This window comes from Rhinatrema bivittatum, chromosome 9 (genome assembly GCF_901001135.1).
Source record: "Rhinatrema bivittatum chromosome 9, aRhiBiv1.1, whole genome shotgun sequence".
NCBI classification, from domain to species: Eukaryota; Metazoa; Chordata; class Amphibia; order Gymnophiona; family Rhinatrematidae; genus Rhinatrema; species Rhinatrema bivittatum.
In genome coordinates this window covers 27,907,173-27,930,774 of record NC_042623.1, presented here as the reverse complement: position 1 = coordinate 27,930,774, position 23,602 = coordinate 27,907,173, and the positions used below count along the sequence as shown (strand labels likewise).

At 42.6% G+C, this 23,602-nt stretch overlaps 1 protein-coding gene across 1 annotated transcript in view; it reads right to left on the bottom strand.

Moving 5' to 3' along the window:
* Nucleotides 1-23,602, bottom strand: part of SND1 (staphylococcal nuclease and tudor domain containing 1) — a 1,835,638-nt gene that overhangs the window by 990,303 nt on the left and 821,733 nt on the right. The window contains exon 15 of the mRNA XM_029615915.1: nucleotides 967-1,108. Coding sequence (XP_029471775.1) covers nucleotides 967-1,108 — 142 coding nt within the window. The remainder of the gene's footprint in view (nucleotides 1-966; nucleotides 1,109-23,602) is intronic.

Below are 23,602 nucleotides of genomic sequence, written 5' to 3'. Positions count from 1 at the left end.
GGCAACTAGCAGTAGACCTGTTGCGAAGGCACTGGAAGATGGTTCTGAGCTTCCCTTTATACTAAGCAGGATGTGATGTTACCTCTGCGTGTCACGGGAAGTCCAGCCAGCAGGTCCTAAAAAAGTGGCACAGCAACTGCAGGAAGTTTAGCCATGGTCTTGGGATGCAGCACAATGCTGTAGGCACTTCAGACTCGAAGTGAGGGGTGTTACACTGAAATACTTTGCCTGGTTTTCAGACTATCCATAATAAATATCGATGAGATATATTTGCATACAAGTTAGACTGTGCTTGTAAATATCTTTCATGGTATATTCACTAGGGATATCCTGAAAATCAAACTAATTTGTAGCCTTAAAGAATTGCAGTTTGGCACACTTGCAATTAATATTCTCTTGAACGCTCCCCTCTGCTGAAAATCATTTCAAATCTCATTTAATCCAATGAGGGAGGTGTCACTCTTCCTTCCAACACCAATCATGTCATGCTCTAATTCAGAATCTTTCTGCTCCTGTCTGCTGAGCTTGGCACTTTCTACCCAGTCCTGCAGCACACTTTGCCCCCATGAGTGGTGAGGTAGTTTTTCTGTACCTAGTATCCCTGAAGAACACATGAAATTATTATCCTGAATTTTTTGATGCATCACTAGGAATTTCACTAACCCAATTCTACCCTCTCCTCTACCAAATGTTTTCCATAATGTACGGATCACAGAACTGCATACACACATCGCACAAGGTAACCTACTTATTAGGGATCATGAAGGACTTAGAGAGATCACGATCAGCGTACAGGCATTCTTAATGAGATGCAATAAATGCAACAACATTACTACAAGCATATCCTCACATAAAGGGGGTGTACCTAGTACAGAGAAATCTCACTATCAGGAATTTTGCTTTATTGTTGTCCATTGCCTTGAGGACACCAGTATGGCAAGAAGGGCATAGCAATAAGTGACTCACCAGCAAGCAGGAAGGTGATGAGGCAGGTCTCCTTTGGCATGTAAAGCTTGAGTCGGGAGCCGCTGAAGACATACTCTACTACCGCCTCTGACCGCCCAGCACGTTGCAGAAATGGTAAAAACTGCTTCGCTTTCTGTGTGTCCTGAGAAAGAGGAAGGTAAACATACATATTACAGCCCCACACCTATTGCTACCTATCCCAGGTGTAAAGAGAACAGTGTGTAAACATTGTATGCAGATGTCAGGTGCATTAAACCAATTGCAGTGACTAACCTAAAAAGGCTCAAGAGCAATGGCTTAGGACACCATCCAAAAACTGCAAGAATTCTGGCCTCTGCCCACGTTTCTTTTCAAAGAAAAATGCCAGCTTTTGCTAAAATGCCATGATGGCTCAAAAATGGCTCCAGCGAGATCTAAAAACAGCCAATCAGCTACAGAAAGTGAGGCCCCCATGGAGATGTATTGGTAAACCAGAAAATGGAGGAGAACTTCTGTCTGCCTCAACCAGCATGATGTGATCTCTCGTGCACCGTAAGAGACAGCACTCACAGCACCGGCCAGAGCCATACCAAAAGGCGCTACAGCGCCGCCGTCACGTGGGGCCTGCTGCTTTTCCACTCATAGGTGTCGGAATGGGGGGGGGGCCGCCAACAATGGGAGAAGCCTCATTGGTGGCAGTGGGATGGCGCATGATTTCATGAACGCTACTGCGATCTCCTCATTCCCCCTCCCCCCCCCCCCCCCCCTGCTCCTGAAGAATGGAAGGATCGGGCCTTCCAGCGCGGGCTGCTTCTTCCTCCTCGGCTGTCGGCACCTGATTGTGTCATTCGGGTACCGGCAAGCTGGGAGGGAGGAAGCAGCCCGCGCTGCAAGGCCCGATCCTTCCATTCTTCAGGAGCAGGGGGGGGGAGGGGGGGGTGAGTGAGGGGATTATGGGTGAGAAGGTGTGGGAGGGCTAACAAGACTTCTGGGCAGTAGGGGGGCTGGGAGGGGGAAAAAGGCTAGGGAGCAAAACTGCTGGGAAATGGAGGTCTAGGAAAGGAGGGCCTGTTGAGCAAGATTGCTGGGAAGTGGGGGGGGGGGGGTCTGGGTGAGGAGAGGGGGGCTGTGGAGTAAGACTTCTGGGGAGTGGGATTTCTGGGATGGGAGAGGGGTCTGGAGAGCAAGACTGCTGAGAGGGGAGCAAAACTGCTGCTTTGAACATCCTTTTTCATGTAAAATATTATAAATGCATACATTTTAAATGTATATGGTGGGGTGGAGGGTACCTAATACCCTTGCACTGTCCGTGGGCATTGCTGTATAAACATTTAACAGAGCCTCCCAACTCGTGGTGTCATGTGTTGTGCAATGGGTGAGGGCGCAGTTTTTCACTTAGCTGCAGGCGCCACATTGCCTGGCCAAGGCTCTGGGACCAGCTCTACCTTTCTACAAACCCCATAATTTTCACATTAACAATTGCTATAAAACCTTTTTCATGTTTTTAAAGCTATATTTAATAAACTCAGCAAACATACTCCTGCAAACACTTCTGCTCCCCTACCCAAGAGCATGCTATACATCAAACAAGCAACAGCGCCAGCCAATCTGGGTGTGAAAGGCTAGCATACAGCTGTCACATTTAGCCCGATCATGCAAGCTGGAAGCCTTCATTACCAATACCCTGAGACTTATTACTCGCTAATCCCCGACATAGCTGAGCACCAGCTGAAGGTGAAAGGTTTTTGTGGTTTGTTTTTTTTGTTACAGATTTCTTAAGCTTTTCACTTGCATGACTCAAAAAAGGTATGGTCAGAACAGCACCCGACCAGCCCCTCCTCCCACCATGTCCACAGCCAAGCCAAAAAACAGTCATCTGCCAATCAGTTGTCTTGGCTTCCCCATGCACCAAAGTCACACAAGCATAAGCGTGCCTCCTGCACAAACTAGAAAACCAGGATGCGCTGCAGTCTGAAAAGGTGGAGGCACCCTTTATCAGTAGTACAACCTACGATGTCTCCAGTTTTCTCTGACACTAATATGACTGCCATAGCTCTGGACTATACCAAACCTTGCATCATCACTTTTGCTGTTCTCTCGTGTGTTTATCAATGTGCCTTTCTTAATCAATATTAGGGTGGAAAAAAAACCCCCCAGAGATGTCTTTAGTTACATTTATAACAAGCTGACTCACATGTACATCCTGGAACAGGTAGGAGAGGGTAAATTAAAGGTTGCTATTCCATGAGTCTCACAATTCTAAGAACATATCAGAAAGCAGCTCTTATTTAGATAGGACTGCTGCAGTAAGAACTTTTAATACATGAGTAGTCTCATTCGGTCTCTTGATTCGAGTGGCATGCAGTTTTGCTTCCTCTTACAACCAATACCTCTTTTTTTTATAATTTATTTATTTTTTATTGCTTTTACAATAAGATATCAATAATAACATCTAAATGATATTTATAAAGAAAATGAGCATTTACAATTCTTCTTACAAGAAACTCTCAAAAGAAGATACAATATATGCCACATACATAAACAGGTAGCATGGGGGGGGAAGCCATATAAAGAGCAATAAACCATGAAATACATAAGAAATAGAAAGATGAGTAAGCATATACCCCAATCTTACTTTTTGCCTAAACATTCAGAGCTTACTAGGTGTGCGAGTCTAGAAGGACCCTCAATTGTGACAGTTCAAAAAATAAATATTTAACATCTCCCAACTTGATTTTACATTTGCAAGGATACTGCAGCATAAAATTTGCCCCTTTGGATATAACCTCATCTCGCATCAACAGGATTTTTTTTTTTTTTGTTATGTTTGCCTTGTCACGTCTGGATAAATCCACAATTTCTGTCCGTAAAACAATAGTTCACGGTTACGGAAAAAGAATTGTAAGATAGTATTTCAATCAGAAAAGAATGCAAAGTTGACTAGTAGAGTTCCATGTCTATTGACCACCATCTCATCTAACTGTTCCAAAATTTGAGTCAGATTTAAAGACAATTTTTCAAATATATTATTCGATGTTGACTCCTCAGATTTAGGTAAATAATAAATTTTTGTAATCACCGGCAAGATAGATTCAGGCAATTTCAAAACCTATAGAGGACGTGAATGAAGAGTGGGTGGCTCGCGGGAATGATGGCTACTACCTGGAGATAATACCCTTAATTCAATAAACATACACACGGTTAATGCGACTCCAACATTGCTCTAAGCTTCAACAGCAAGAGGAAATTTGGAAAAAAGGATTTACATTCACAAAAAAGTGGGGAGTAGCTTGCTTGTTACGGCGGTTACTACCCCAAACCAAATAAGCCTGATACTTCACTTCCAATGCATATCCAGCATAGCTCTCTGCTTCAACGGCAGGGGGAATGAAGAAAAGTGGATCTATATACAGACAACAACCAACAAGGACTGAATTACATAGTCTGGGTAAACAAATAAGCATGGGTGTAGCTTGCTTATTGCGGCGGTTACTACCCCTAACTAATTAAGCTAGATATGTCACTTAGATGCAGTTCCAACACTGCTCTCTACATTAATGGTGAGGGTGGAAGGGAAATAGAACCAAAGGTTACTAAGAGCCAAGAGTAACAGATAAGTATGAGAGAAAACAAAAAGTGCGAAACATTCTGGGCAGACTCGATGGGCCGTTTGGTCTTCTTCTGCCGTCATTTCTATGTTTTAAACAGATCAATAACAGGCAAAGACTTAATAGGAAAATTCGCCATGCGGAGACTACAACTCCTCAAATTATTTTCAATATTCTCCAACCTTTTTGCATGTATTAAATCTGACTGAACCATATTAGATTGTATTTTTTTCAAATTCAGTAAACTTTGATTCCAAAACATTTAACTTAGTCCCACATTGAGAGTTTGAGTTCTCATTAGCAGAAACTTTTATATTTGTTTCTACAAACACTTTTGTCAGGTTAAGTATCGACATTTCCAATGATTTTATTGCCTGCCAAAGGACTTCTAAAGTTATCACAGAGGGTTTCATAAGTTCCAAGTTGGGAAGGTATACCTTCCAATCTGCACCTCTGCTCCTTATTCCGCTCTCGAGCAGTGCTTTCGGGGTCGAGGATCTACTCACAGGATCCGGAACAGCCCTTTCCACCACCACTCCAATCGGGCTCACTCCTCCTGCTGTCTTCAAGGTAGGCCCACGCTCCTCGGCGCTTACACCCTCCATTGGGCCCCCGCTTGCTTCTGCTCTGTAACTCTCCCCCTGAGCAGTTGGAATCCAAGCTCATTACCGGGGGAGGAAGGGCGTTTTAGGCACCCCTGGGGTTAGCGATATCTTCTAGATCTGCAGAGATGGCGTGTGCCCTGCGTCCTCTCCGCCAGTGATCTCATCCGGGGGCCGATTTGGGGTTGGTGAGAAGAAGCCCTCTATCCGCGTCTGCAGGCCTCCCACATTTGGGGACCTATCACTAGCCCCCCCGAAGCTTGGCCTTGCGCTTCGTATGCGGCATCTTAACGAACCAGAAAATATGAAATAAGGTAATAGAAGTCAACCTCGGCAGAGGAACGTTTCTTAGCGTTCCTCACTGTCGGCCATCTTGGCTCCCCCCCTGGACCCACAACCAACACCTCTTATCAGCAGAAGAGGGTCTCCCAGAGGAGGCAAGATATAACTGGAAAGTGAAGCAGCTCTGCAGCTGATTATCAGTGCTCTTTGGTTATTATAAAATTCTTTACAGTGTACAGCAAAATGCACCCTAGTCTCCCAAAGCAAACCTTGTAGTTCATATGCTGTAACAGTCATATTCTGCTGTACCAAATTCTCTTCATAATGGGCAAATCTCATTTATCACAGACAGGGGATAACAGTCAATATTTGTGCTTTTCCTTTAAAACATTTAAAAAATACACCTTCCAAGGCATTCTTCACAGCAACCTACAAAAAAAGTGCTAGGTTTCCCCATCATGTGATTCTGCTCCCAGTATAGGCAGATTTCACTTTGATAGTCCTGTTGCATGAGACAAACAAGACCATTCTGCTTTGGACCTATAGCAATGACCACTGATTCATCTCTTCAAACCTTTCAGCAGAAGAGTAGTCAGATGACAGGGACCAACGACCTTACTGAACGTTCAGTGTCCTTGGCATACAGGGACCAGAAAAGGAGGTATGGAATAAGAGTTTATTTTATTTAAACAGTTTTATATACCGAGAACAGTTTGCACATCGTGTCGGTTTACATGTAACTTAAAACCAATGTATATATAGGTATTGCCTTTACAAGGAACAGAGAACAATAGAACGCAGTAACAAAGCAAAAACTAGATAAATTAGAAGGAGGGATTCAACTGGGAGTGACATAAGCTGGGGGCGGGGAAGGAGTAAAACAATGACACAAAGGGAAAGGTTATGTTGTAAGAGTTAGAAGTAGTACTGAAACAGTTCCTGGTACACCATGTGGCATTGCCCTTTTCATGAGACAAAGTACCGTGCAATCAAGAGACAGCTCTGGGATCCTGACTGAACTGGGAACAAATGCATTCCCCCCCCCCCCCCCCCACTTTTCCGGCCCACTGCCAGCCACTGTTTGCTTTCCTCATCTTCAGAGGCAGTGGGCTCAGGACTTCCGAAAATGTTAATCTGTGGTGTATCACTGGAAAACTCCATTTAATGACCACGGCTGCAATTAATTTGCACAGCAGGAAACCCCCTGCCATTGAAAAGGTTAGAAAGTAAAATACACTGCCATCTTCTAGGCAGCATGGCTATTATAGGTTTGTTAGTATTTTTTTTTAATTTGAATGTACGTACCATTTGGGACTGTAAATCATACTGACCCTCTGCGAAAATATAGGATAGATATGTTGCTAAAATAAATAAATAAATGTGAGGGGGGGGGGGGGGGGAGTGAGGGCAGACTCCAGCTTGAGCTTCTCATACCAGGCTTAAGAGGCAGCATTTTCAACACCGACTGCCTACAAATCTGCCCAAGTCTCTCAGCACCATACAAAACCAAGAGTGAAACCACCATCTCTCCCTTTTCTTCTGCAACCATGCGTGTTCTGGCTGCTCAGCTCAGGGATGGCCTTTGATTCCAGTCAAGCACTATCAGCGAGCAGCTTGTGGTGTGCAAGGACCTCCGGGCAGAGCCAGAAGGTACCAGAAGATGAATTATCTGGTCTTCCATGCACACACTCCACAAGCTCAAGGCTGACATTTCTGCTCACGCTGGGAGAAGTGTTACTTAAGTTAGATATGCTAAATATGTTACTACTGCATCATCTTAAAACACGAAGCAGCACAGCATCCAAGTGCTCCCTAAAAATACATAATGCCACCTTTCAGGGACGGTGGTACTCTCCTTTCAGCACAAAGTGGTGGGTGCCACAGAACACCATTCCCTGCCCAGGGGCACTTGAAGAGTATCTGAAGGACTGTTCCCTGGCCCGGCTTTTACAGAAGGGGTACAGCAGTATTACTGAAAAATGTTTTTTTTATATATAAATATGAATAAATGTACACACATCTAAAAAAATATTTCAACTGTCAGTCAAAACAAACAGCCATGTTTGTTAATTTTATTTCCAACAGAGGTGGGAAATTTCCTTCGCCAGCAGCATGCATCTTAGTAAATCAGGGGCGCCCCTGTGCTGATCCTCCTAATCAGAACTCCCTATAGGCATCATCTGGGCAAAGCATGAACATAGCATGAACAACTGAAGAGAGGAGTGAAGGAAGGAGTAAGACCATAAGAAAAAAAAACTACAATGGTCTATCTTGGTCCTGGGAGACCAGAGATCCAAGCCCTGGATACCTGCATCCAGGGACACCAGGTCTGGGACAATGCTGGCACAGCACCATAGACTAACACTAGTCCCAGAAATGTGAGTTAACTTTACTCCAACCTCTGACCCAAGAGTTAAATTTCAAGCATCAAAAAAACAAAAACCAGAATTAAGCCTTCAGGGCTTTAATGCACCTCCCTGCACTGGGGATAATAGCTAATCTCTTAATTTAAATAGGATCTGCATGGGGGTGCACTAATTTTAGTGCACTTTTTTTGAGCACTAAAAAGCCTTATTATATCATAAGTAAAGTTTAACTCACACAAGAAGCACGCTACAAGTAAAAATGTGCACTAAAATTAACGCATGTCAGTCCCAATGTGTTGCAGTACACACTAGGGTGGCATTAGGACAGTAAAATTAACATAAGAGACCACCAGTAATCACATTCTCGTGGGGAGGGGCCAGGCAGAAGATGGCTGCTCTGGGCCTTGGAGGAGAGCTGCATTTGCATAAGTAAATTAAGGATAATGGTGACTAACACTGAATGGCTTTTAGGTTAGTTATTGGAATTCATTTGCTTTAAAATTCTAGACAACAAATTACTTTTGCCTCAGTTTTATTTACCTGGAATGCCATTGTAAATTCATTCACAAACTCTGACTGAAAGTAACCATGGTGAAATGTGATTTAACCTCGCCATTAAGAATCAGTCCAAAATACCAGCTTAACAATTACTTGGCTCTACAGATTGATTCTAAGGTCTCTTCTGTCTGCCTGAGTGTATCCTATTGCTGATATTTTTACACATTTGAAATAAAAGCATGATTATGGTATTGCCCAGCTTACTTTTTAAATCACCTGATACTGTAAATTGAACTTGTGAATACCAAATTATAGAGAACTAAGCATGTCTCTCCTGAAGATCGGATACTTGCCTCTAGAGCAGGGGTCAGGAACCTTTTTGGCTGAGAGAGCCATAAACGCCACATATTTTAAAATGTAATTCCATGAGAGCCATACAATATGTTTAAAACTAAATACAAGTAAATGTGTGCATTTTATGTAAGATCACACTTTTAAAGTACAATAAGTCTCTGAAAATATTACACCAGGCCTTAAGACACCAATACATCTCCTATTAGGAAAACGGACCAAGTCAGGCTGCTATAGAGTCCTACACAGAAACTACACGCCAGCAGAAAACCTCACCTGAATCACGTGCTGTCCCTCACCTAACATAGAATAAAGAGACCAAAACGCATAACAAGAAGCATGCAGACAAAAACTGAATTGGAAACTGCAACAAGCCAGAGTCTCTGTATGCAGTGTAACAAAGGAAAAAAGAAACATCACACATCCTTATAAAACAAATCAAGAAATATAAAATCATCAGCAGTAAAACTGTACTAACAAAAAGAACATATTTCGAAACAGCTGATGAGTGGAATATCCAATAATTAAAAACTCATATAAAACATTTCCAGATACCAACAAAATATTTCAAAATAGCAGACACAAAGATCCAGTAATGAAAAATAATAAGGATACAAAAATTTTTTTGCTCTGCATACCTGGGAACGTTTGATATCCAGGTGTCCTGAGATTGTTCTGAATTAGCAGGAGGTGGGGTGGTTTGCTTGGAACTTTCTCCTCTCTCAGTCACATACCAGCGCTCTCTCTCACACTGGCTCTCAATGACACACCTATACACACATGCTCTCAGTCACTCACATATACAAATGTTTTTTCTCTCTCACTTATATAGGCTCTTAATTACACATTTACACACATGCTGTCTATCTTTTCACGCTTACACACACACAGGCTTTCAATCACATAAATACATGCTGTCTTTTTCTCTCACACACAGACTCTCATTCACATGCTTACAAACATGTCCTCTCTTTCTCTCATTTACACACAGGCTCTCAATCACATACTCACATGCTCCCTCACCTAAATCAGCTCTCAATCACACACATACACACATGGTCTCTCTCTCTCATTTAAACACAGGCTCTCAATCACATACTCACATGCTCCCTCACCTAAATCAGCTCTCAATCACACAGACACACATGGTCTCTCTCTCTCATTTAAACACAGGCTCTCAATCACATACTCACATGCTCCATCACCTAAACCAGCTGTCAATCAGACACAGACACACATGATCTCTCTCTTACTTATACACACAGGCTCTTAATCATACATACACATGATCTCTCTCACACACAAAGGATCTCAATCATACACACATACTCTTTCAAACAAACAGGTTTTCAATTACAAACTTACACATACAGGTTCCCAATGGTAAACTTACATTCATGCTCTCTCTCTCACAGGCAGGATCTCAATCACAGACATACTCTCTTTCACATATACAGGCTCTCAATCATTCACATACATGCAATCTCTCACTCACACACACAGGATCTCAAACACACATGCTTGCTCGCTCATTCATTCACTCTCTCTCTCCCCCTTCCCCCCCGGGAACTCGCGGCAGCAGCAGCCACCTCCCAACGCTAACCTCCTTCATTTTCAGCCCTCGCGGAGGCGAAGGCGGAGTCCCATCGGCCGCGGTTGAAGATTTTCATTTTCCTCCGAGCCGCGCTGCAGTCTTCTTCCCGTCGGACACTAGCGTGCCTGCGCGGGTCTTCCCGCGCAGGCACCCGATGCTCTCCACTTCCTCTTCCGGGCCGCGGGAAGAAGAGAGCACCGGCGTGCTCTCTTCTTCCCGCGGCCCGGAAGAGGAAGTGGAGAGCATCGGGTGCCTGCGCGGGAAGACCCGCGCAGGCACCCGATGACTCCAGCGCTGGCACCCGGCTGACACCCGATGACTCCCGCGCAGGCACCCGGATGACTCCAGTCGGCGTGCTCTCTTCTCCTCCCCCCCCCGCGGCCCGGAAGAGGAAGTGGTGAGCATCGGGTGCCTGCGCGGAAGAAGAGACCACGCTAGTGTGGTCTCTTCTTCCCGCGCAGGCACCCGATGCTCTCCACTTCCTCTTCCGGGCCGCGGGGGGGGGGGGAGAAGAGAGCATGCCGGTGCCGCTGACTCCAGCTGTCCTGCCGCGTTCCGCCCGGGCTGACAGCATTTTAAGCCCGGGCGGCGGAGGACCGGGGAGCAGCTGGGTCAGCGGGGAACCGCGAAGTATGGCGACACTTGTCTGCGAGCCAGATGCAGCCCTCAAAAGAGCCATATCTGGCTCGCGAGCCATGGGTTCCCGACCCCTGCTCTAGAGGGTTTACTGAAGTCCAGAGAGGAAAAAGCCTTATTGATTTTGTAGTCTTTAGGGCCACAATGCATACGGCATTGAGTTAGATTTGTATGCACTCTCTCCATTAGATGCAACTATATCTCATGCATATTCATTGTGGGCATCCTGCAAATCAAGCCTGTTTGTAGCTCAAGGACCAGAATTGGCCACCCTTGCTTTAAGGCATTCTGAGCTAAGTAGCCACCTGAAGGAGATTGCACCCAGACTTTAAAAAAAAGGCAAAGTGCTAGAAACAGTCGGAGAGCAGCAGGGTTAGATTATCATCATACAAGACCTGAGTGTAGCTGTGGTTCTTGAAAGGTTTTCTTCACTGGAAGATTTTGCCTTCTTAAAAGAAACTGGAGGCACCCAGAGAAGGAAGCTGGGTAACTGGACAGTTTATGAAATAAAAAGTGAACAAAAATATATATAAGGTGATACCTTTTATTGGACTAACTTAATACATTTCTTGACTGCCTTTTGAGAGCTAATACTCTCTTTTTCAGGTTAGAATTCAAATGAGCAAAAGATGGCATTACCGGTAAATATAAAGTGGTGTAGTTGTAATAACAGAACTGTAAAAGGCATTACAATTTCTGTGCATTCAAGTAGACTAAAATGGCATCCAAAATAATTTATCCCAGATTAGGAAAGTAAGATGGGGTTTCATGGAAGCCAGGTTAGCCTGTACTTATATATTTGTATAAGTCCTATTGGAACGCCCGCAGAATTGAATGTGGGTAATGTCCCATGCTTGGAAAAGAAAAGACACATTAAGATCCTGCCCAAAGTGTTTAACGGGAATCACTGCATGGCTACACACACATTCTGTGGTGCTGGTTACATGGGTGTTCAGTTAGGCCAACTGTGGCCAACTCTGCTCCTCAAGAGTCACAAATATGGCAGGTTTTAGGAATAACCACAATGAGTATGTAGGAGATAGATATGCATACAATGGAGGTACTGTATGCAAATCTATCACATGCATATTCTCTGTAGATATCCTCAAAACCCGGCCTGTCTGTGGCTCTCCAGTTGGCCACCCCTGGATTAGTTTTATGCTATCAAAGTGATAGGAAGCCATGTTATCCATGGAGGAAGATACAGCACTTACTAGCATTACACATGCACTAATGGCTTAACAAGGTTAGCATATGTTTAAAACTTCTACTCATCAGTCAATCCAAATAGCATTTAGCTGAAGACTCAGAAATCAAGGCTTTAATATAGCATACTAAATATTTCCTAACATCCTACTATTGATATTCTTAGTAGCCAATTGTTTATACTCAAATTTTTCTTATCCCTTACAATGAAGCCTACTGAACATGGTATTATGTCCCCTGTGATAATATGCTGCTATCATAATAGGGACTACACATGTAGATAAGTTACATTTATGACACTAGAAAAGGCTCCTCAGTAGTACTTCAATAAAAGGTATGAGGTAATTTTGACATGCGTTGGACAGATGTGGAGAGCAGCCATATGAAACAATTTGAGAGGTCAGGTAAAAGACATGGGAGTTGGTACTGATTTGCATGTGGGCATAGACTGGATGGGACATTTACTAGCTTACTTTATAGAGTACTTACTTTTTAAATTCCACCTTTCAGACACTTCAAAGCCATTGTATTCAGGTACTGCATGTATTTCCCTGTCCCCAGAAGGCTCACAATCTATTGAATCTGAAGCAATGGAGGGCAAAGTGATTTGCTCAAGGTCACAAGGATCAGCAATGGTATTTGAACCCTGGTTTGCAACCCATTGCTCTAACCACCAGGCTGCTACTCCACTCCTTTTATTGGAGACCTGGCGACACGCACTCACTGGGGTAAGGTTTCTGTTAACATGAACAGTAAGCAGCGCAGTCGATCTCCAAGGGTTTCCAACATCAAGCCTTCAATTACAAGGCAACATGGTTAGCAGGGATTCTCAACCTTTGCTACTCTAAGCACAATGCCTCAAGAGGGCCACACTAAACCATCAGCTAAAGTAACCCTGCAATGTAAGCTATTAGCTCCAACTTATTGGTAAAAAGAATTCCATGGTGTGAGATACCCACATTGATGGCCCAAAGGGACCACAGATAGAGCATATGGGTTTCAACAGAAGTTGGAGTCAAGTTAAAACATGTCTGTAATTCCATGGGCATTCAAAGTCAGCAAAAAAACCCAAAACATTAAAATAGGCCGGCTGTGCTTCTAGCTTACCATGAGTTATGCATCCATGCCCTGCCTAACTATACAGTGTGTTCTGGTAAAGGAGCATATCACAGCACGAAGAGAAAATCTAGGGCACAAAATAAAAATGAAATAAGTAGTGCTAAGACCGCTATTAATGGGGAAAATACTGCGCCAGGGACCCCGCTGGGATTCAGAACAGGCTCTACATCTTAAGGTGTCTTCCCAGCTTAGATAAATCATAGCCTAAACTGAATTCCTTGCAACACGGCCAGCTCCCAGACAGGCCATTGAGTATAAAAAATTAATGCACATTAGCGAATACAAATTTAAGCAGCCGGCGACTGCTTAGAGTCCTCATTGTGCCTTGTGAAACGTGCGTTATGGCCATGTTTCTTTCTGCATCATCGGAATCCTTCACATCTGCCAGCACACTGATTAGATGCCAGCACAGAACAATAATAAAAATGGCAAGGATAGAGAAGAGAAAGGGGATGTGAATAATATTTGTAAGTTATCACTGTTGCTCTTCCCTCCAAATGGAGTCATCACAGAAGAAACCACAAATTGAAGGTAATCAATTCCCAGCTTACTGGTGCCGTATCTGCTAAAAAGGCCAGAGGGTCACGGCGTACGAGGTGGTATTGGCAGCAAAACAAAAATCCACAACCACTTTTACCCCCATGCCTTGCTCTGCCCACTCAAAAAACAAACACCCTCTGTTAACACCCACTTGTCTCATACAAGTGGGGGTGAAAGGACTTGCAAGTTTATTCATTCATTTGGAACGCATGCTCTCTCTCCGCTAATTAGTAGGGGAGGACTATTAAGATGGATGAGTTAGGCTGGTGGTGCTGCTCTCTGCCACACAAAGGATCCTGAGTTTAATTTCCGGCTCAGGAAGCAGCATTCACAGGCCCCCCCCCCCTAGGTATCATGGAGTCTGTCATCACACAACTATGCCAATGTTTCCCAGGAGGCCCACATAACCAGATGGGTTTTCAGGATTTCCACAATGAATGTAGATGAAGCAAATTTGCAAAACACTGGGTCTTCAATGGATGCCAATCTATCTTACACATATTCATTAAAGACATCCCGAAAACCAGACTGGCTGGGTGTGCCTCCAGGACAGGGCTGGGAAACATCGAAGTCAGCAGACATGAGATAAGCCCGAAGCCACAAAACAGATACACGGGGAATCTGAATGAGGCCTCACTTTCACATGGTATTTATTTAGTGAGGGCTGAACACAACCACAAACACAAAAAAAAAAAAAAAACAACAAAATTTAAAAACAAGTCCACAGATCAAAATAATGAGATTTTACTGTGACTAAAAAGCACTATCCCTTGCTTTTGCTTGAATTTGCCATTTATTATATTAGGGATCTACCTGATCAGACTGAAGCAAACAAATTATAATAAAACCCTCCCTGTATCACAGTCTCATGAAATCCGCATAGTCCTGGCTGACGCTAGACCCTCTCTTCAAATAAATTCCCCCCACTTTATAAAGAGAAAAGGGAGGGGGCTCAAGAAAGGCAAAAGAAATTCAAAATGACATTTTTTATGCCGGAAGGCAGAGCAAAGATCTTATGGGTCTACTGACAATGAGGCTGGAATACTAAGTTACAGCAGCAACTGGAGTCAGAAGTAACTGAATTGGAATATGGTGCATGTGGACAGAAAGGGCGACAGAGTGCGGCATCTCTGAGCTAATGTGTTAACTGAGATGGGATTATGCAAGAGCGGGTTTCACCTGGAGAAAATTAAACAACAAGAAATGACTGGAAACCATGCCTGGTTCGACAGCAATTGAGCCCTGTCTGACAAGACACGACTGCCTGTCAACCTTCCATTAACCGGTGGCATTAATGGTGGCATTTCAAAGGTGAGCAGAAGAGGAAGGGGGGTTAAAGAGGAAGCGAGGGAAGACAAATCACCATAAATCTATGGAGACTAGACTCCACAGCATGGGTGAGGAGGATGCTAGGGAGGTGAGCAATTGCCAATTCTAAGGTCATAGAAAGCATCAGTTTCATGTTCTGCTATGAAGTGTTACCGTGGAAGACAGGGAGGACATTCTCTTCCCGTGGGCCAGAGCATGGAGCACATTTGCTGCATGCTAAAGCAAGGATAGCAGGTGTCAGATAATCAGTACCAGAAATCACATTTTCTCTGAATTTTTAGAGATGTTTTAAAAACTGCATCTCCAAAATATCAAGCAGGGGAAGAAAGGAAAGGATTATGACTCTCACTTAGTTCACCTAATATCACTTATTTATTTATGTAAAAATACTTATCGCCTAATTACCTATGATTCTGAGTTAAAGCTTTACATCCATAAACAAAAAACAGTAAACATAAAATCAACATACAATAGTTAAAAAACATTTTTCGAGAAATTGTCATTGATCGCAAACTGCCAAGACATCAAAATCAGCTCAAAGGCATGCTGAAATAAATACAATTGTAATTGTTTCCTAAACCTCAGCAGAGAATACTCAGATTTCAATCATTAAGCAGAGAATTCCACAGGCATGGAACACTAAACCTTTCCCTAGATTCACTCAACTAAACCTGCCTAATAGATTTTGAGATAAGGAAACCAAAACATCCATAACACCACATTAAAACATTTAGGTGTTCAGTGGCGCCCCCCTCCCCCTCCCCGTTAATCACCGAACATATAATAAGAAAGTGGGGAGATTGGTGCAATCATTTTATTACTAAAGATAGTGACTACATGTGGACTCTTTTCAAGTGCCGCTATTAAATTATGAGCGCAAAAACAGCAGGAGTAACCCATTTATTTATTTATTTTTATTTCAAGTTTTTATATATTCGTTTTCACAGCATATCGGTTTACACGGAACGGTTTAACAAAAAGAAGAGATACCCATGAGAAAGGACGAGCGTCTTGACTAAGATGGCAACGGGATCGCCGAGGCCAGAACCTGAGAAACTGCTGGCAGTGGTATCAAACGAGGTAATACTCACCATATCCAAAAGTGTCTCGGCAGCACTAGAGGACTCTCTATCTAAGCTTCAGCCACGATCCATGAGATTAATGAGGGACTGGAGTTCCATGGATGCAGGCTACTGGAAGTGGAAAACTGTGTCTCAGCTGAGGAGGATCATGCGGTGCAAATTGACATAGATTGCGGCTTCAAAAAGAGAATGCAGCTTCGCTGGAAAGAGTAGATGACCAAAAAAATCAAGATCACCACAACAAATTAGGATGATTGGTATCCTGGAGGCCGTGAAAGAAAAGGACCTATTAGCTCTTTTTGAAAAATGGCTACCAGAGGAGCTAGGCCTTAATAAACTGGTGAGTGCTTGTTTATGTGAGTGTGCTCACTGGATAGGCCCTGTCCAAGATTCTAATAATAGGCTGAGACCAATCATGGCCCGCATCCTAAATTAGGCGGCTAAAACCAAATTAATGAGCACCTACAGAGCGAAGGGCCATATTGCATATGAAGGCTCATGCAAACAATAGCAGAAAGCGTGTATTATGCCCCTACCCACCGCAAACCTATCAGAATACCTCCAAATTATCTTGATGGCTTAGGCTGATTATATAAAGCCTCAATCCAGGTTGTGAAGTGAGATCCCAAACCTATCTTATGCAAAACCTGAAATAAAAAAGGCCAAGGCACTCTGTGTCAAAGGGCTTTTCCACATCAACTGCCAGCATAACCGCTGGAACCTCTTGAGGATTCACTCACCACAAAATTAATACCCTCCTCGCATTGTCTACTCCCTGGAACAAATCTTGATTGCTCACCATGAATAAGGAATGAAGCCACTTTACCTAATCACAAGGCTAGGATCTTGGCAAGGATTTTCAGATCTAAGTTGATTAGGGAAATGGGATGATATGAGCTACAAAGTGTAGGGTCACAGCCCCTGTCGGCAATACAATTATACCTGCCATATTTGCCCCCCCTGTGTAAGTTGGCCGTTCTCCCTCAAATAGTTAAACATGTCCACTACAGGCCTTTTTATAACCTGCTTAAAGATCTTGCATTTAGTTCTTGGCACGTGGCTTCTAGAGATGGAGTTTGATCATTCAGGTTTGAGTTTTAGTTTCGCTATTTTCCGCACTAGCCTCAGTCAAACCCATATCTCGGAAGGAGAAAGAAAGAAGTTCTAGCAATGAATTTCCCATGTACCACTACTTTCAGGCATTCCCATATTATAGCAGAGTTGACCTCCCCAGTATCATTAAGAAATACATATTCAATGACTGCCAAACTTCTTTCAATATATATTTTGTCAGATAACAGTTCTTCATTCAATCTCCAATATTTACATCCTATCTGTAACTTTCCCTATTTTCATCTCCACCAAAACCAGGGCATGGTCTGACCACGAGATGTTACTTATACCCGCTCCCACAGTGTGTCCTACCAGGATCTTGTCTATCAAAAAATAATCTACCCTCGACTAGGTGGAGATTGTATGTGTGCACTAGAAGCAAAGAGCTCCTAGAACAAGTCTGATCTCTGGAGACTAGATTAGCAGACCTGGAGGAGCTAAGGGAGACAGAGAGGTATACAGAGGTGACCTTCAGGGAGACAGTAGAAGTCCCACCTCCAATTAGATAACCCCTATGCTGCCGTGGAAGAAAAAGGTCATCTGGAAGGAGAGCATCACCTTGATGAGGCAGGAAGCAATCCCTTAGCTAGGATTTGCCCTCAAGGTGACGTATAATCCTTGTGCACGGAGGATAGGACTCCTGGGGCACATGCCCAGGACAGAAGTGTTAGGACAGCCATTATTGTTGGTGATTTGATTATTAGCAAGGTGGATAGATAGATGGCTGGATATGAGGATTGTTGGGTAACTTGCCTGCTTGTTGTGAAGCTGACAGACCCCACACATCACATAGATTGGAGTTTAGATAATGCTGGGGAGGAGCCAGCTGCCTTGGTACATCTGGGTACCAATGACATAGGAAAGTGCAGGAGGGAGGTTCTCAAAGCCAAATTTATAGCCTCTCTCACCTCACCTTTTAATCATGCTTAGTAGTCTTTTAGCCTCCTTCCCACCTTTTCTGATGCGTGGAATACATCTGCTCTGGTCTTCCAAGATGGTATTTTTAAACAATGTCCATGCTTGAGTTAAATTCTTAACATTTGTAGTTGCTCCTTTCAATTTTTTCCTAAACATTTTCCTCATTTTATCATAGTCCTAATACTAAACTCAGCTAAGACTGAACTCCTCCTCATCTCCCCTGAAAACAGTAACACTATACAAAGTGCACCATCTAATACATTTGTCACCCAAGCAAGAGACCTAGGAGTATTAATTGACAACCGCCTCAACTTAAAATCGTTCAACCACCACATTACCAAGGACTGCTTTTACAAACTGCAGAAAAGCTTGCCATGGAAACAAACTCAAAAACGTTTTCAGGTACATTCCAGGTAAAAAGCCTGCAAGGGAGTCATTTGGACCATTAGAAGATCAAGGGGTAAAAGGGGCACTTAGGGATAACAAAGCCATAGCAAAGAGACTAAATGAATTCTTTGCTTCAGTATTCACTAAAGAAGATGTAAGAGAAATACCTATGCCTGAAATGATATTCAAAGGTGATGATTCATAGGAAATGAAACAAATCTCAGTGAACCTGGAAAATGTAGTAGGGCAAATTCACAAACTAAAGCATGCAAATCACATGGACCAGATGATAAACATTCCAGCGTGCTGAAAGAAATGAGAAATTAATTTGCGGACTTACTATTGGAAATTTGTAAACTATCAGAATCATCATCTATGGTACCTGAAGACTGGAGGGCTGCCAATGTAAGGCCAATTTTTAAAAAGGGATTAAGGGGTGATCCAGGAAATTACAGACCAGTGAGTCTGACGTCCGTGCCAGGCAAAATGGTATACACTATTATAAAGACAAAATTGCTGATTATACAGTATAGACAGGCATAGTTTAAAGAGACAAACCCAACAGATTTGCCTCACAAATTTGCTACTTTTTTTGAGGACATAAACATGTGGATAAAGATGAGCAAGTTTATATAGTGTATCTGGATTTCCAGAAAGCATTTGACAAAGTCCCTCATGACAGACGTCTTAGGAAATTAAAAAGGCATTGAATAGGCGGCAGTGTCCTATTGTGGATTTCAAACTGGTTTAAAGATAGAAAACAGAGAGTAGAGCTAAATGGTAAATTCTTCCAATGGAGAAAGATGAATAGTGGAATGCCTCAAGGATCTATTCTGGGACCACTGCTTTTTAATATATTTATAAACGACCATGGGAACAATAAGTGAGGTGATCAAATTTGCCAATGACAATTATTTAAAATTGTTAAATCACAAGAGGAATAAAAGAAATTGCAAGAGGACCTTGCAAAACTGGGAGACTGTGTTGCGCTGGAGGTGGATCCTTGACCTGGCACAGGATTGGTACGCCCTCTGAGGGATCCCAGAGGGCGTACCAATCCTGTGCCACACACAACCCCACACATCCCAAACCAGAGAGTGCTAACATGCATTGCTAAATGCAAACCCTACACTCGGCAAGCGTGCATGCATTCTCACTGCTTGTCTTCACGGAAGGAAGGTCATTCACTATGATCCGAGGCTGGAAGCCCATCTCTAGATTCTTGTGAAAGAGCTTGTACTCACAGGACAGCAGAACATTTACAAGAACCCTACCTTTTGCCCTTTTACGGAGTTTTAACATGATCAAATTAAATCAGTGGTTTTCTAACTGCAAGGGAAATGTAACCTTAAGTTTCTTACAGATTGGGAAATACACTGGACATAATAATAGGTAGAACAATTGTGGTTGTAATTTTTTTTTTTGCTCCTTTAGTCCTGGGATGCATCGTATCTTGGGCTCCTTTTACTGCAATCTTTGTATCATTTCTTCCATGGGAAAGGCTATTAGTGAATCAGGTCCTGTGTGCTTAAATAAATGGAAGCTCCCAGCCTTCTCTTTTCTCTTTAATAAAAATAACTCTGTGATTGAATTTTCACTTAAAATTGTCCACGGTGACAGGAGTCACTTTTGCTAAAATGTTTAATGATGCAGACTTTACAGACAACTAAATTCGCCCAGTGCCTGAGGAAGAGTCCCTAGTAATCTCAAAAGCTTTCATCTTGAAACATCATTAACTTTTCCAAAGTATTCTCTCCCTCCTCCCGCCCCCAACTATTTAGACTATCTGTAAGCTAATTTTATGTTTGGCAGGATAACCACACTCTACCATTCTGCTTTTTAAAAATTAAACAAACTCCACATGCACTTTCATCTCAGTAATTTCTAGTGAAACGCCCACTATAGTTGCCAGGTGCATATCACCTTCTTGCAATTAGTATATTCCAATTGCTTGAACAATGGAAAATAGATTATAAAGCTCAGGATGGTTCTTTTCTAAACTGACATCATTTGGCAAGAATGATCCTGCTGGTCTAATGGTGATGATTCTCACACATCACCCTGAAGCTTTCATGTCAGGGTCAATCCTAAACCAGTGGCTTCCTGGCTGGGAGACTAGAATCCTACTCGCCAAGCCAATGAGTAATACTGATAAATCCTTGAAAAGACCTAGTATTGAGCTAGTCATGCATTTGAAGACCAGAATCAGACCTTGGTCTTTCAAAAAGAGCATCTCTGGGAATTCTCCAAGTTCCCAGCAATTCGAGGGCTGCTGGACTCTGCTGGTGGAACATGGATAGGGATATCAGTGATCTGAGCCTGGACGTTCTGCCCTATTGAACCTATTTATATCTCTCCGAAAGCAGACCGGGATATTCTGAAACTAGATTAGACTTACTGTGAATAGTGCAAATCAATTCTGCCTTGAAGTATCTGGACACTACTAGAGATCGTGGACCATCCTTGCTCCAGCCTTATACAGTGTGTGTTTATGTTTTGAATCTATTAAGGTGAAGTTAACCATGTACTTTTTTTTTTAATAACTTTAGTATTCAGATGCCCTGGTAGCTCAAAACAGTTCAGTAATAGCTTACTCAGTACAGTCCAGCACAGAAACATGAAACATTTTCATATAATCTTCCACTTACATGAATGTTACTTGCTATGGTATTTATTTTATTTATTAACTCTTCTATACCGTCGTTAACCATCACAACAGTTTACAGAAAGGCACAATAAAGAAAATTATAAGTGGTATAGATTACAAATTTAAACATGTGCCATCATAGTACAGTAACATTTTAATACGATAAACTATGTGTTTAAGTTAAGCCTATATGATGGTTAGGAAACTGTTAAGTGGTTCAAATCTAACATTAATATGCATTTGCAGGTAAAAAACAAACAACTGCTTGCTTGGTGGTCCTTATCTATCAATTGTTTTTCTCCTTCTCTTTGTCATTATAAAAAGCTTGTTTAAAGAGCCAGGTTTTCAAGTTAGTTTTGAATATTTTCAAATTTCTCTGCAGCCTTATTTCAAGTAGCATGGTAGTCATCTGAGTTCAAATCCTTACATACAGAATCAACTCTTTTGAAGTGATTTGAGTCAGATGTTAATATTGACTTACAGTCATTCATTTAAAAACATTTTTTGAATTTCTTAAATATTCTTTTGACTGATGATTGTTTTTGTCTGCATTTCCCTGTATGCAAATGCCTAAGATTAGACTTGTCTCTCTTCAATCTTTTAGTTAATCTTGGGTTCTCAAATTTACTTTACCTCTTTACTGCTGAGAGAATTCTATGCAAGTGAGTAGAACAGAATTTTCATATTTTGTGCAGAAATTGACTGCAGATAGGTGAGCAAGCCAAACAATACCTGCATCCAAGGCTAATCAGGACCACAGACAGGCAAGTTCAACATTGGCCCCATGCAGCCGGAAGGAGGCAGGTGGTGTCAATGTGGCGCTGGAGCAGGAAGAAGGCAGGTAGGAGGCATCATTGTCAGCCTATGCAGCCTGGCAAAGAAGTAGGTAGTACCTACTTAGACTGTGCAGGAGAGAGGCAGGCCATATCATTGTCCCATACAGCTGAAAGGAATCAGGCAGCATCAACATCAGCTGTGCAGGTGGAAAGCAGGTCGTGTAACAGTGAGCCCGCGTAGCCCGGCAAAGAGGTTAACGTCATCAGCTTCGTCCGCATGGGAAGAGGAAGGCCACATCATTGTTTATCCCGCATGGCCCAGAGGGAAGTGGGCAGTGACAGTGGCTTCCATAAAAATAATAGGGCGTCAGAAAGGGAAGGAGAGAGAGCAGAGATGTTTATGGAGGAGAGAGGGCAAGGAGCCAGCATGAGCATGGAGGGGATGCAAGGAGCAAATAAGAGTATGGAAAAGGTTGAGCCTGGTGGGGATCAGGCCTAAGGGAAGAGAAAGCAAGGGAAGAGAGAGCAAGCGCAGAGAGTACTGGGTCCAGGGAAGGGGTTGGGGGGGGATAGAATACAGAGGGCATCAGGCTCATGGGGTGGGGAGAGAGAGAGAGAGCAAAAAGAAGGAACATTGCATGAGGGAGGGTCAAACTCTGGCAGGGGAAGGAGATGAGCAAGGGGAGAAAACAGTAGAAAGTGGAGGAGTTGGGACCTGAGAGGGAAGAGTGAAAGGGGTCTGGCCAGAGTAGGAAGAGAGGGTGGAAGGGACACAATGTGTACTCCTAGGGGGATTCTGCTCAAAATATTTAAAATTGCTTCTTTGAGTAATAATTTTTCTGTATTACATTTTAAACTAACTACGCAAAGACTGTGATATAAATTGTGTTATTTTGACCAATATAAAGTATACAGAATTTTAATTTTTTGTGTATAGAATTCCCCCAGGAGTACCTCATGTAGAAACCTACAACTTATTACTACTAGCATGCCAGCTACATATATAGCTAGTATAACATTCTTCTCTTTGTTGCAGTAGACAGATTCATTGATCTGATTTTATTTGACAATTTGTCATGTGGCATTTGGACTAATTTTATGTACCATGCACAATCCATTTTTCAGTCCATATATTGGCTTTTTGAGCTTGTAAACTTCACCAGTCCCGTCATGAGGATACGCTGTTTTCACATCAAATTGTTGCATAATTGGTAAAGCCAATAATATGAGCTGCCATTTTTATTACTGGTGAATGTGTTTCTTCATCATCTATGCCATAATTGCTAATTATAATTGATTGCTACTAGTTGTGCTTTATAATCTAACCACATCAACTTTATAATTTAATTCCCAAGTTTTCAGCCAACCATAAACTGAAAGCTCTTCAACAAAAGCCTTATGCTGGTCAGTCTTCAAGGCATCTTCAATAGATATTGGTTCTTTCACTCTATGATGTGCACAGTTGCAATAAGACTGGTTTTATCAGGTGGTTATGACTTGCCGGAAAGGGGAATGATGTGTGAGGTGATCAAATCTGCAGATGACACAAAATTATTCCGAGTAATTAAATCACAAGCAGATTGTAATCAATTGCAGGAGGACC